At 41.3% G+C, this 15,193-nt stretch overlaps 1 protein-coding gene across 3 annotated transcripts in view; it reads left to right on the top strand.

Annotated features, from left to right (window-relative positions):
* Positions 1-14,539, top strand: part of NPNT (nephronectin) — a 56,464-nt gene extending 41,925 nt beyond the window's left edge. For 2 of the 3 annotated variants that reach the window (XM_074147301.1, XM_074147300.1), the window contains 4 exons: positions 5,522-5,617; positions 6,031-6,129; positions 9,683-9,939; positions 12,539-14,539. In XM_074147301.1, the coding sequence (XP_074003402.1) occupies positions 5,522-5,617; positions 6,031-6,129; positions 9,683-9,939; positions 12,539-12,634 (548 nt within the window). In that variant the 3' untranslated portion in view covers positions 12,635-14,539. The remainder of the gene's footprint in view (positions 1-5,521; positions 5,618-6,030; positions 6,130-9,682; positions 9,940-12,538) is intronic. The other variant, XM_074147302.1, reaches the window with a different exon arrangement.
* The last annotated feature ends 654 nt before the right edge of the window (positions 14,540-15,193 follow it).

Raw genomic sequence — 15,193 nt, 5'->3', positions numbered from 1 at the left:
TATTGGGTTGTTGCGTTTCTTCCGGTGCTTTACCCCTTTTCTAAAAACGCCTGCAGTGAATTTGGGGAGCTGATTTTTCAGAGAACAAAAAAATGAGTATTTTAAAAAATGGAATTCCTACACTTGGCCTTTGAACCACTTAGTCAGATGCAGACAGTGGAATCTGGCACCAAGGATAATCTTCTCCTGATATGGATACGGGGGGAATGGCAATGAGGGAGGAATGCAGTGATGGCTTAATATTTAACTGTTTCAGCACTGCTAGAAACTACAGTGAAGTGCAGAGGAATCTCTTCTGGTTACTCGGATAAAGTCTCTAACAAATAAAAAGCACTTCGCAATAAGACTGTGAATTTCTGCTACCATCGGGATCTGGGTGATAAGCATTAAAAGCATAAGCTTAAAGTCAAAGCATAATACTAGATATCAGTAGAGCAAGAACAAAACCCCTTATCTGTATTAAAATATAGTTCAGCAATTTTCCTTCTTAGCCCTTAGTGGAACTGAAAAGATAGGAACTGCGAGACTTTTCTCATAACAGCTATTAAATAAAATTAAAGATTGGACTAAAACTTGATTTTTTTTTCTGCTTCCCCTTTCAATGACTGAAAAGCCCTTAGTGCAGTAAATGCAATTATGTGATCCTTGAAGCTGTGGAAAAAAGGGAAATGCTAAAAGCAAAGAATGTGGGGTTTTTTATTCCCTGATATCATTAGAGTAGATCATTTTACGGTAGCATTTCATTTGTCTTCACTGTCCTGGCACCTGTTAAAATGTGTTTGTCTTAATATTTAAGCATTTAAGGTAGGCGCTTTGTTCCTGTTTGTACTCTGGAGCTAAATCGTAAGATTTAGGGGTCTTACAAATCACACCCTCCATCAATCTTATAGCTAGTTTTATCCCCAGACGTGATAGCGAGCTTCTGTAGACTACTTATTTTAGCTGTGTTTTCCTGAAACGCAGTTGGCACTCTGCACCTCCTGCTCATTGAAAAGCAGGCAGGTTACTTCTTAGAAAATCTGGAAAGATGTTTGATTTAGGTCAAAGTTAATGAGCCTTGCAACTGCCTGAGAAATGCAAGATTGGACTTCAGAGTGGTCACATGCGAGCACCATCTCTCCCCTCTTACGCAAATGGTCCTGCAGGGACAGGTGGGAGAGTCCGTGAAAGCCCTTCCTCAAATAATTCTCACTGCAAAATTTGAGTCTGCAGAGTTTTAGGCAACGTATCCTGGACACTGTGGGTAGCCAGATAAAAGGATGAAGCATACCTCTCTGTTGCCCCTTCTTTTTAGCCCAGCATATGCCAAAGTCTTTGCTGGAGGAAAAGAGAATGTATTCCTGTTTACTAAGTCTGACTGACCTCTGGAGTACCCTTCCTTTTAGCTATTTTCTATTAGTTCTGCGTGAGATCTCATCACTCGTGGGGTTTCTCTGGAAGCGGAATTTAACGAATTTCAGTCGTAACTATTCAGTCAAAAAATCTATGTCCTTTTCTTGCTGTTCTTAACAAATGGGAAGCTTGGTCGTGATTATTGCGTGGAATGGAATTGCATAAGAATGCAGTGTTTGTTGTAAGGCAGAACACTGCATTATTAATAGTAATAACAATTACTAGTAACATGAAGCTGCACTCCATGTTTTGTTTTGGTTTTGTAACACCAAAACAGTGACTATTCCATAATTACAGATAACCTGACATATGTACATACCATCTCTTACACTCCTAAACTCGGCAATTGGCAAGTAAATGAAAAAAGTCCTACTGTTTTCCTAAAGGATTAAAAACCTGAAAAGAAATCAGTCTTACACAGTTATTAAATGTTCCCCCCCCACATTCATGCATCTATGAAGAACTTGGCTCATGAACTTTTGAGAATATGGTATTGTTGATGTATTGGCTCACTCAGAGCTTATAAAATTCTCCAAGAAAAAGAAGCCAAGTTTATTTTTAACAAGCCATATCAAACCATTGAAGTTAAGTGAAAAGCACACTGATACGCTATATAAAGTACACATAAAGGGCTTGGAAAGCTTGCAGAAGATAATTGTGCCAAATACTTTCTCCCACGATCGCCACTCAACGTATTAGTCGTCGTAGCAAAAAGAAGCCTACACATGGATCGTATTTAGAGTCCTGCATCTCTTGTGGTAACTCTTGTTTCATATCAAGTGCACATTCCTCTAATTAGGTCTGAGCACTGGAGTGACTGGTTTAAAGCTCTGCAACACGTTCTTCTAGAAGTTCGTAACAACAGCTTTTGGAGAGGACTTTAGAGAAAAGTTTTGAAGACATATTTTTTTGTAGAGCTTTAATTGTAGGCAAGTATATCAACTTTTATTTAAAGAATGCTTGTACCTGTGCACAGATGTAATTCAGATTTGTATAAAATTGGCGTGCATTAGAAGTGAAACTGAGGTAGTTTGGAAAACAAATTCCTAATATTTCCTGCAGTATTTTCCATAAACGAGCTGTTGGGGACTGGGAAGGGGATCCACAGAACAAGCACATACCTTGAGACTGTGACCCCTGAGCATCCTACAGATCATAAGAGCACGGCAGTGCGTTTCCTTAACGCTCTCTGCCGTTCAGAGCCCTATAACCACCCATGAGTCTGTGGTCTGAGCCTTTGGTCCCTAAGAAAAATTTAATTTAAGGCACAGGGGAAGAACGGGAAGATATTGAGGTGCAGAGTTTAAGTTCAATGTTAACCTAGATGAGAAGTGGATGTGGGCGTCCTGTCGCTGGTGGGTGCGTGGGGGCCTGAGGGTGATGGCCCTGTGAGGTTCCTCGCAGGCTGGAGCCCTCCTGCAGCGCAGGGAGGGGGCAGGTTGCTTCTCTGTCTGCTCTGGTGGGTTGACATCTTTCCATGCCTGTGCCCTGTGGATGTGGCGGATTTAAAGAGGCTGCGGGTCCATCCCAGACTAGCGGCTGTAGCGCAAACCTACGCTGCGCTCAGCAGTTCTGAAGCGAATTGCTGACTTGTTGTGAATAGCATAGGAAATTAATAGTTTCTTTTTTCCTTAGTGCAGTCGGAGAAGAGGAAGGGCAAGGTGATAGTCCCTGGGGGCGCGGCGTAGATGTGTCTCACGCGTGGGGGCTGCTGTATTCCATGGGGAGCAGCAGCCTGCAGCGTGGTTGTAACGCAAGGAGAAACTCCGCTGCGTATCTAAGGCAAAATGCAGTCAGAGCACTGTCCTGCCAGAAGCGACAGTAAGTAACTTCCAGGAGGCTGTTAGTTCAGCAGGCTTTGTAAGTAAATACTCCTGCAAAATTTGCTGCCCCGGGCGGCTGGCCACAGCGAGCCCAAAAAATTGAACGACGGGTTTTGAACATCCCTGAGCAAACTCCCAACGGTGCCGCCAGCTGCTGTGTGTGCCGCGGTGGCGGTGGTCCAGGCACACACGGACACTTCGCACACATCTGCTCCATCAGGTGCTGCTCACGGCTGTCCACGGCTGTCCTGCAGTTAGAGCAGCGTAAGAGCGTGTGGACTGTTACGTGCCGGAACAGCTTCTGCTGTCATAACCGCCTGTGCAGGTGTGACTGTAGCTGTACGATGTGCTTGTTCAACAGTCCCGCCTACATGTTGGATAGAGCTTTTAGGAATTACAGGATTATACAGCTGGGTGGGATTAAGGGTGAACCATGGGTTTAGAGCATTCCTGTTTTGATTTTTTGCTGCGTGACATAAACAGATTTATTTTTTTTTTTCTTGATATATTTGACATAGTATTTGTGCATAAATGTACCGCAGGGTGATTATTCACCTAGGGGGTGTGGGCTGTGCACATTTGCAAGGTTTCTTGATGTTAAATCTCAACATTCTAATTGCATAAGCAAAAACCCAGATTATACAAAGCAGCAAAATTATTATTATTACAAACAATGTAGTCTTGAAAAATATCAGTCCTTTACTACCCAAGCCAAGCAAAAGTCCTTAAGGCTGTTTGGGCATTAACATCCTAGACTGCAAATAGACATAATTGAAAAAGAAAAAAAAGAAAAAAAAGGAGACTTAATGATTCCAAAAATAGCTGTAACATTAAGGAGTGAGTAAGTTTTCTGCAGATTTCAAGCTTTTTATTTATTATAAAAGATTTCTATCCAAGGTCTGTAGCCTGTAATATTACTTTTAAAATACATTCGCATTTGGTCAACCTTTTATCAGGCTTATTTTGTCCTAATTCCAAAAAGCAGGAAGCTACTTCATCTTTCCTTTTTGTTTTGTTCTGTCTTCTAGCTTTAGATGAGCTCTTGCAGCAGTGCTATTTATGTGTTGTCCTAGTGCAAAAGAAGTTCCTTCTTACCTTTGATTTGATTTCCTGAAAACAACAGTCCTTTATTTCAGTTCAGAATTGTAAATCATCTCGGTTCGTCTTGTTCTCACTTGCCTAAGGAGCCTATAGAGACATTAAGGTACTTATTTGAGCACTGCAAACGGAAAACATGTCAAGTTTTTAACAGATTAGGCCCTCACAAGTACCATAGGTGTCAGAGCCGTCTATAACATCTAGGGACGTGTCTGAAACACATAACTACTGTTATTAATTATGAGCTAGACCTGCCTCTAAAAGAGGAATTTCCGAGACAGCTCTGTCCGGTGCAATCTGTTTATCTCTACTTGACAGCTGTCCGTCGGGCAGCTTTATTATTTCTTTATTATTTCTGTTATTTCTGGGGACGTATACAGACTGGCACAGCGTCTGCAGAAGTCAGTGGAAGTCTTTGTAGCCACCCTACTTTGGCAGCCATCGTTCCCACACAGGCCTCTTAAATTTCAGGTTGTCCTGGCAGCTGAAAGTCTAATCACCTCTGGGCCCGTTAATAACCAAGAGCGTTCCTCTCCTTCCAGCTGAGAACAGCAGCTGAAGGACAGACTTGTGTTGGAAAGGGAAAAAGGGTAATTAACGGTTGAATTCCGGCTTCCACTGGAGCTCCTCCTCCTCAGCTCTCAGTACAATCCTGGTGATTGTTTAGGGAGCTCTAATCCTTTGCAGAGAGCCGGCTGTTCCTGCAGCTGTGTTTGGAAGGTGAGGTGCATGTGGGGCCTCCTCCAAAGTACCCCCCACCTCCTGTTGAGATTCTCCTATAAACATCTGCGGAAGGTGAGTGGATCGGAAAGTTTGAGCAAGGGCTTTAATGTGGCTTTATTTTATTGAGAAGCCACTGTCTTTAAAAGTGCATTTGGAGGGGAGAGTGTGCTTCAAGGTTAAAGCTTTTTTCTTTCTTTTTTTTTTTTTTCCCCCCTGGTTAAAAAGGAGCTTTCGTTTGAAGAGCCTTTAGCAGATTTGGAATCACCTTTTACAGCGCCCAGATAAATGTTACAACATAAATCATAAATCACATAGGCATAAAGTTTACGAATCTTCATGTCAAATATAATTAAATATATTGAATTCTTCAAGAAAAGCGCAATGCCCAGAGCGGCTCTGCTTTTTTTTTTTTTTATTAAAGATAAGGGAGTAGGTCACTAACTACCTTTATCTCATTCATTTCTGAAAAACTGTTTTTCTCACAGTTCCGCGCCAGCCTGGAGTGAGCAATAATCTGTTTGAAATACTTGAAATTGAAAGAGGGATTACCGCCGATGAATTTGAAGCAAACGATGACCCAGGTAACGGTCACGTCCTCTGTTCAAGGCCTAGGGTTTAGGATGTTTTTGCTATTTCTTGGGGTTTTATCCATTTTTACAGGACTTCTACATCTTATGCCGCTTGTTTAAACGATTCTTTGCAAAAAGAAAGAAACCTTACCGCTTCAGTGAACCTTTATAGTTTTATTTCCTAACGGATTTAGCACAGAAATAGTGTGAATTGTTAATAATAACACTAGCATCCTTGTTATTGGTTTAGTATTTTTGTAGGTTCTTTTTTCTAGTGCTCCTGCTGCTGCATTTAATTCTCACATTTACTTCTTAGTGTCAGCCACAAGGGACATTGTTTTTGGCTGGGGAACTACAGCAATCCAAATCACTCTTTTTTTTTGGTTTGTTTTTTTTTTTTTGACCTTCTGCTCTGTTGTGCCTAGGGCTGCTGGTACACAGCTGTAATTTTGATAGCGGACTGTGCGGATGGATCAAGGACAAAGATGACGACTTGCACTGGGAACCAGTGAGAGATGCCTCAGGTAAGGTACCTGCGTGTGAGCACATCCTGTAGCTGAAGAACCACTCGGGCTTGAGGATGATGACAGTTCTCGTATCATGATGAGTTTACACGGCTTCTGTTCCCTTTTGTTCGGGGAGATATTTCACGCTCACACCTCTTCTGTGTATAAAAACCAAAACTGAGGATTCCCAGCATGAAAGAGCAATTAAGAATTTCCACTTTTATCCTAGCTGCTATCTTTACAATAGGAATGTCTCTGAAGGAGTAGTAAATGTATTCAGTAAAAGATAATATGTCTTAAAAGAATCAGAAGGAACAAAAATGTGGAGAACAAAAATGGACTGGAGAACAACTTTTATTTATGGTACAACAAGGCTTATTTTCCAAACCACCACGCAAACATAATTATATTACTAGCAAAATTACAGAAAGTGCTGGAAATAGTCTTTGTTCTGCTGCCAAATACGATGTTCTAGTTTAACCTCTCATTTTGATTTTACTGAATTCTACTCTAAGTTACATCAACCTGTACACAGGAAAGCTGATCAGTAACTGGAAGGAAGACAAGTTAGGTGCTTGTATGCTGAGACTTCTGAAAACGGGTATGTCTGGGATGGTAAAAAGTGACCCTCCCAGGAATATCGGAGGGGGCTGCTCCCTGCCCGCTTGCAGGATAGGAAGGGACTGGCACCGGCACCGGTGGTCAGCCAAAGCCGTGACCCCTCCTGCTCGCACACCTCTGCCGGCGTAGTCTCAGCAGAACCGCACGTCTCTGCTGCCGGGAGTCAGTCCTGTTTGGTCCCCCGCTGGTGTTACTGCGTGGCGCTGAGATGTCGGCTGTCCTTGCCCCAGCAGCGCTCGCCCCACAGTGCCGGGGATTAGACACGCGCCTCTGGCTCCCCGTAATGCTGGGATTACTTCATACCCAGAGGAGCAGCCTTTGAAGTGCGCAGCGGTTGCATTATGTGAGGGGATGGCAGACTTCGGAAGGAAACGCGCTCTCGGGCAGTAAAATGTTACAGGTTAATTTGAGGGAGGGCGAGGGCACTGAGAGCCATTTTCTTTATGCACCACCTCATTGTAGATGAGACTGCCATTGATGAGACAGTCATTTGCCACCGCAGCAGGTGACCCAGCGCCTTTTTCAGGCTTTTTAGCTGGCTAAATAGAGGTGCTGCAGGCCCCCTCCCCATCCACAGGCGTGTTCTAGCATTTCATATGCTCCTCCCGACGCTTAGAAAGTCTCATGAATGACTTGGAGCAGAGCTCCTTCCTCCTGCAGATGAGGAAACAAGTAGCTGTCTCCTGCTTGCAGACTGGCATTTTAGGAAAGATCACACGTAATTCAAACACCTTTCTGAAACAATGGATTTAAAACCGCTTTGTTTCTGAGAAAGTCACTCAAAGCATATTCGTTATCTGTATTCAAAAATTGTTGTTAATACATATTATGTTCCAGAACTATGATTTTTTAACTGGCTTTTTTTTAGACTTTTTTTTTTTTTTTTTTTTTTTCTGGGTTGCTTCCCAGTCAGGGACAATCTCAGCTTTTTGTTTCCTATGTGTGTTCTGCTGCTGTTGACATAACCTGTTAAAACTAGTCCCTTGAAGTCACCCACCCACTCCCTCCTGTCTGGAATACCTTGTTGCAAGGATTTATTTTCACAGCTTGTTCCTGAGTGTTTGCTTTCACCTTTCAAAGCTTGCTATTTACTGGTTTATCAGAATCTGCATTTTGAAAGGTGCCATGCCGAAGCCTCCTAAGCTTATCGTGCATGCAGAAAATGCTGATTTGAGGGGACCTTTTCCTGCAGGGGCTTGTCTGAAAATATGTTGGCTTTGTGCTTACCTAAATCTGTTTCCTATTGATTGGATTCAGTCCCTGTAACTTTCTGAAACAGATGCAGTTAATAAGTAAAATCAGTACTTTTATACTGATATAATTGTATCTACAACAAACAGGTGCAGTTATTTAAACTCTATTATGCTTATTTTAGCAGTTAGTGACCTTGATGCAAAAACAATGCATTAAAAAAACAACAACAAATGAAACAAAACCAAAAAAAAAACCCAACAACAAACCCCCAAACCATGAAAAAACTTTAACAGATCCTTGGACAAATGAATCCCACTTCATGCCCAAATGCAGATCTGGGGCCGCAGGCAGCAGCATAATACTTTGCTGTGTTCAATCTCATTGAGACCAAAGAACTCGCAAACCCATGTAGTTGTAGTGAATTGGAGACAAGGTTTGCTTTCCTTTTAAGTGTGGGACAAGCCCTGGTACATTGTCATTAAATCTCGCAGCTTTCGAGGGCAATCATTCATTGTGGCTTTCAAAAAATAAAGCTCTGGTTGAGTAGTAGCAGGGCGACAGTTTAAATGAAAAATAATTTTCTATTCTGCAATTAAATAAAGACTGCGTTTGTCAACAGTATTACAAATCCCCGATATTTATACATGATCAGGTTCAACGAAGAAGGTTAAATGCCACCTTCACCTTAAGTTCATTGAATTTGGATTTTTTGATGAAAAAAAAAAATTAAAAAATACGATCTCATTAAAAAAAAAAAGATTCTTAGGTTCAGAGTACAGTAAGAATTTTTTTTAATTTTTAAAAGTCAACCCTCCTGCCTTTGGGAATTTCAAATTTTAAAATTATCATCCACGTTGCAAAAGTTTTAATGAAAAGTACAAAGAAAAAAATACAGGTGTGGGTTTTCTCCAAGGTGTGAAGTCTCATTTATAGTAGTTTTGAGTGCCTGTGTGAAAAGGTGCGTGGGATTTATGGAAGTATATGCCTTTTTTTTTTTTTTTTTTTTTTTTGCTAGTTTCTAGGTTTAATGCATGTTGCCATGCCTGAGATCCTCTACTTTTCATGTTCGAGATGTTTTTCTGAAGGGACCTTTGCTTCATACACGATCAGAGATAATAAGAGGGTTTTGATTTAAATATCATGTATGTTCACTGACAACTTACTACTGTTAGGGAAGACTTCAGGGAGTGTATAAAGTTAACAGTTAACATTTCAATTTGGAAATGACTACTGTTTCTAGCTTTCTGTATCTAATCCATATTAAGAGTTCAAATTATGTTTAAATCAGAAGGAAAGGGATGGAACCGTGGCTCAGTTACACGGGAACTTTATGCTGGCCTTCTCATTCATCTCGCCAATAGCAAAAACCTGCAGCTTCCAAGGTGCTTAGATGCACACAGTAGCTTTAATGTCACTGTGGGTTTAAAGTCATGCAGTCTCCATTTGGCAGAAATGAAGGAATACGTGCAATTTTCATTTACATTTGCTTTGTAAAAAAGAAATTAGATGGGCAAGACCTAACCTGGTACTAATGTAAACAGAGGAGCAGCAGTGTAAATCCTACCCTGGGGGAGGCAGACGCACCAGTTCTGGTTCACGTTCCAGCAACTATATGCCTTCTTTAAGACTCACGGGACCTTGTGGAGCCCTTTTTTTATTGATTTTGTAATGTCTCCTGGGCATTTGGTCCTGTAACATAGTAGAATTAAAACAAAACAAAACAAAACAACAAACCTAACTGCTTTTTCTTTTGCAGGGGGACAGTATCTTACCATCCCTGACCCCAAAGGCAAAGAAGGAAGAGCAGCGCATCTTATCCTGCCGTTGGGTCACATGGCTCAGGCCGGAGACTTGTGCCTGTCGTTTAGGCATAAGGTGCCGGGACTGCATTCCGGTGCCCTCCAAGTCTTTGTAAGGAAAAACGGTGCCCACGGACCAGCCCTTTGGGGAAGAAATGGCGGCCACGGCTGGAGACAGACACACATAACTTTACAAGGACGAGGCATCAAGAGTGTAAGTACCGATGCACGCGCTGCCTTTTGGGTTGTTTTTTTTTTTTTTTGCATGAGAAGCTGAAGACACTGAGATTGTGTAGCACTAGACTATTTGTCTTCTGGGCCCAATTTCAGCCTGTGTTTTACTACTTTGATCCCTGCCAATGGAATCACATTAAGGATAAGACAGTCATTGTGCGTTTTTTCAAATCAGTCTTATGCAAAAAAAAAAAAATTCCCACCTACAGCAATAGACACACGGGAAACAACACGTTGAGTTTTATGCCTGTATTGAGCTGCCTCATACAGCATGTTTTAAGGGAATCACCATGGAAGGAGGAAAGAGCAGTCTAATGGACAATGGCATACTGTGCATGGGTTTCCAAAAAAGCCTGTATCGAGATTCCTCCTGTTTAAATAATACAGTGTTATGAAATAGAAAGAATCAGCCCCTGTGGATTAATAACTGGCCAAACCAGGGCAAGGAGATTGAAAATAAGGCATTTTTGATATTGCAGGGAGTTCACACGTACCATCTCACGTGGTTTTATGCTCTTCAGCATCTCTGCAGCTGATCTGGCCAAGGAGGTAAATGATGACCTAACTATGCCAATAACACAAAATGGTTTAGTGCCATTGAAAGAAGCTGTCTGAAGTGCCACAGGGAAATCTTTTAATACCTGGATGTCTTAGAAGCATTGGGTGATAAACTGATATCAAAAGCTTAGCATTTTTCCTCAATCTCTGCTTAAGCTTTGAAGGTAGTTTCTATTTCAGATCTGAAGAAGAGACTTGTACACTTCAGGGCCTGTTTTGCTCTGACATATATCAGGTGGTTTAAAAAGCTCACACATCTTAATATTCACAGTGGGAGCAGGCTACAGTGCACACACAGTATATAGTTTTGAAATTGATATTAAGGCTGTAATTACCACAGATAATTTTCTGAAAAATTTACCTCAAGAATAGTAACAAAGACCCCCGACCTTCTGTTAGCTGTAAATGAACGAGAGACTCAATGTGGAAATTTATAGCAGGTGAACAATAGATTTGCCGCATTCTTACCCATTTTTCATGAAGTTTATCACTTCTGGTAATCTTCAGCTCTGTCTCACCTGATACGAGCAGTTAATTAAATAAGTGTATATCACCAATATATTGTCTGGCAGAAAAGCAAATGAGTTTTAGAGACCCTGAAGCAGACCAGCAGTTCCTTTTTTGCGCTGTCCTCTGCCCCTCTTCACCACCGCAGCAGCAGCTGTCAGCGTGGCTCACCAACCGGAACTGGTCACCGGTCCCCAGGCCAGAGCTGCCTCATGGCACCTTACGGAACAGTCGAGTTTGGGATCTTTTCCAGCCGGCGTGGGAAGCCTGGGCTGCTGACCCAAACCACTGGGACATTTATTCCAAGGATTAGGGAATGAGAGAAAACTCTAGGTAAGCAGGGAAGGCCTCTGCCACAGAGAAATCAGGAGGAAATATGGCAGCTTTATTTTCTAGTGAATTAAAAGCCAAAACCAACTCAGCACTAGTGAGTTTAGGGGAGCCGACTGGAAACCTGAGGATAATATGAACGGAGACCAGAATCCTTCATCACACTTTCTAACGAATTAGCTCTGTGTAAATTATTTCCAAAGTACACCCAAAATCCCTCATTTCTAAAATAATTCAGTATGTTCAACATAGAGTTGCTCTGACCTCCTCCGTTCCTACTCCTTATTTAAAAGCGTGCTTTCAGCAAGAATCCAAATTACTTTTAACTACACAGCTGAATTTCCGATCTATGAATCTGTACTAACTCTTCCCAGCTCAGTGATAACAGCAGACTCTTACAAAGTTTTGCTGCAGGCTTTGAATAATTTTTATGTCATGGTCAAAAACGCTGCCCGTATTGAACAGTTCAGGCTTTTGAACCTACAGCAGTCGCCCAGGTGAGCAATACTGATTTATGGGAAGTGTTTCTTGAAGTCAGCTGGCCATTCTGTGTATCATCTCTGCTTTATGCTGCACTCCTTCTAGGCAAGCTTTATATTTGTTCAATTTCTCCTACTCGGGCTAAATCTGGACCGCTAACGATCTGTGTAAAGCCAGGCCCAAACTTCCACCGCCATTTTGCAAAGAGCCAGGTTACCACGAGTCTGCAGGCAACAGAATTTGTAAATTAAAGATGGGTGTTTCTAGTTCCCAGAACTAAGGCAACTGCAAGGTGCTTTAGCAATGGAAAGCTCCTCCATTAGAAAACATTTTTCAGAATACAGAGGATTTTATGTATTTGCCAGGAGGGACAACGAAAACAGTGCAGAGATCGTATGTAGAAAGTGCCCAAGATTCTCTTACGTGGAAGTTCATCTCACCTCAGAGAATGGTGCAACTGGAGCAACTCTGTCCTGAACTGCTGGTTCTTCACAAAGATTCTGCCAAAGTGAAGAAGGGAGAGCATCAGAAATAGAAAAACCAGCCATAATTTTGAGCTGAATAAGTAGCCTTTTGTGAGTCAGTTAACAACTGCCTGAGCTTTCTTATGCTTTTGCTTTCTTATTGATAAGACCTTGCTCAACCAAAGCTTCTTTCATTTTATTTTATTTTTGCTCTCAAATTTCTTCTATTTCTCTTCCCAGGTTATTTTCAAAGGGGAGAAAGGGCAAGGAAGAACTGGAGATATTGGACTAGATGATGTGATCTTGAGGAGAGGACGCTGCTCTGAAGAGCATTAGCAAAGACAATGGACGAGCAGAGTCATCTCCTCTAGCCCTTCTTGTGCTGTTCCTACCAAGCTTTGAAACAGAACTGCACGAGAAAGAAGAAGCTGAAGAGCGACAATTTCTCAGTGGTCTGCCAAGTGCAATCTCACTGAAACTTTACTTAAAACCATGGCGAGCACCTCCCAGGATTCAGGAACTCCAACCCCATGTGCTGGTTGTTTCTATTAATCCTTACCCCTAAATCATATTTTGAATGTAATAACTTTACCTGGTAAGTGCTCACACAAAGAGCGCTTGTGAAAAAGGGAGAATTAATTACAAATGGTGGCAAAAGAAAGCTCCAGCTCAGAAAGGTTTAGTATTAACTGACAGTCATTATCTTCCCATAGTGCTACCCTTTCATTGATTAGATTTGATAGACACTGGGATTGATCTAGCCCCAGAGTCACCTCAGATTAGTGGAAGTCTGGACCTGAACTTTGGCTTACTGCCACTGACCTTTGAAGAAGGGTTTGCTTCGTATTAAATAGCATTTATTTTGGTGTTGCATCTGTATTAACAAAAAGCAGTTATATAGAGTAGGCGCTGCATCCTGTAATATTGCTACTGCTGTGTTTTGTGTATATGTGTATGGTTATTAACATATTTATGTTTTTAATATTTACAGACTATGGTTGCAAGGTAATTGGCAGCCGTGCTTTCTTATTGTACAAGACAGCATATTCTTTGATCCCGCTGGTCGTGCCGATAGATACGTTACCAAAGTCAGTTAATGGTGCTCATTGAAAAATGCTGGTGCAGTTTTTCGTGTTGTGATACGCTGAAGGCAAAAGACCAAACCCTTACCTGACGTAAACTGGCATCTGCTAATGCTGTACACGTTTGCGTTGTGCTCAGGAGCAAGCCCTGGGGGCTCTCAATCCTGCAAGGAACTCCTGGTTCAGCTGAAGACGGAGCAGCCCAGAGAAGATGACTCGCGTTTTGTAAGACTGAGCCCGTTGATGCGACCAGGAACGTTCCCTTCCCACGGGCGGGACAAGCCAACGCATGAGTAAAGAGGGCAGCTGCGCTAATGCTCTGTGAACAACTCAGACCGTGAAATGCCTTGAGCGCTCTTTGTCTAATGTCAATATTCCATCCAACTCTTCTGTATATAGTAAACATCTTATTCTTTAGAACTAGAACAGCTCTAGCTGGAACTAAATATTTATCAGAACTTTGGACTGATTTTTAGTTACGTATCATGCATGTGGTGTGCAGTTTCCCAGGGAATTCTTCTGTTTGGTTTGCGATTTTTTTAAATGAGGAACACTGTCGTCATCGCTGCTGACGATTCTAGATTTGACAAAGTAATTGTAACATTTAAGAAAATGACAAGAGATTGGTAAGATGTTGTTAGTGGCGCAGCCTTAAAGCTTCAAAAAATGTATATATAGAAGAAGTAGGTCTCATGTCTTTTAAATACGTAAATACAATGTAAAATATAACATGATAGGAAGCTGACATTTAAAACTATAATTGAAAAAAAAAAAAATCATATTAAGTCTTTGCACAAAGTGCAGAGAGACAAAATTAGAAGACCATTAGAGGTCATATTCCAAACCCCTGTTCCTGAAAAACTACCTTCATGAAAATATTTTTTGAGTTTGTCCCGTAGGACAAAGCACAGTATGTCCAGCAGAAGCTTGTTTGACCAAACAGATAGTCTCCTGCAAAACTGTACCAACAAACGTTTTGAAAAGGAAAAAAAACAATGCATTTGTAAAACATTTTAAAACTATTTTGCTTCAATTATGATCTTGGATTTTTTCTCTAATGTTACTTTGTAATATGTCAGAAATATCTGTGAATAGTTGAAATACCTTGTTGTTATTTTAAAGTAATCAGTAAAGGAGGCTGTTACTTGCTACTAATTGGAAATCTTGTTTTCATTTCTGGATGGAAAGTGTTGGTTTTATTGCAGTGAAATGAACCAAAAGATGACAGTTCAACCAAAGTGAAGCAGCTCTTGTTACCAGATTTAAAAATAAACCCACATTTCGCTATAATATGACAAGAGCGTTACATGTATTATGCGAAAGGAAGAATGACAATTTTCAACCTAGCTTTTTGAAAAAACAGTTTCACAGGTGATTTAAGAGCTTCTGCATTATAAAATGTCCATTTTACAAGAAGCAGCAGCTCCCAGAGTTCCACACGCTACTGAACCTGCACAAACTCTTACGTTCTTTGGCATCTTAACAAGCTTAACACGTTTTGGTCTGGTTCATCTCCAGTGGATGAAGATCGTCTTTACCATGTATTACTACAGCCTGAGACTCCCTGGTTAAAAGAGAAATCTATCTCCTGCCTAGGCAAGACTGAAAGAGGTTTTTTGCCCCTTTACAAATGAACCTTAGAAACCCAGAATTTGAATGAATTCAGAAGGTAAACAGAAATAAGTGCTCAGGTGACAAGGAGGATTTGGGGGTGTGTGTCTGTTTTTCATGAGTGCATTTCATCGCTACAATCAAACAAATAACTAAAGCCTCAGCTGACAGTGGACACAGAGGTAGTCTTCGAGAGTCTGGC

Source organism: Numenius arquata, chromosome 5 (genome assembly GCF_964106895.1).
Source record: "Numenius arquata chromosome 5, bNumArq3.hap1.1, whole genome shotgun sequence".
In the NCBI taxonomy this organism is placed as follows: Eukaryota; Metazoa; Chordata; class Aves; order Charadriiformes; family Scolopacidae; genus Numenius; species Numenius arquata.
This window is presented reverse-complemented; position numbering and strand designations above follow the sequence as displayed.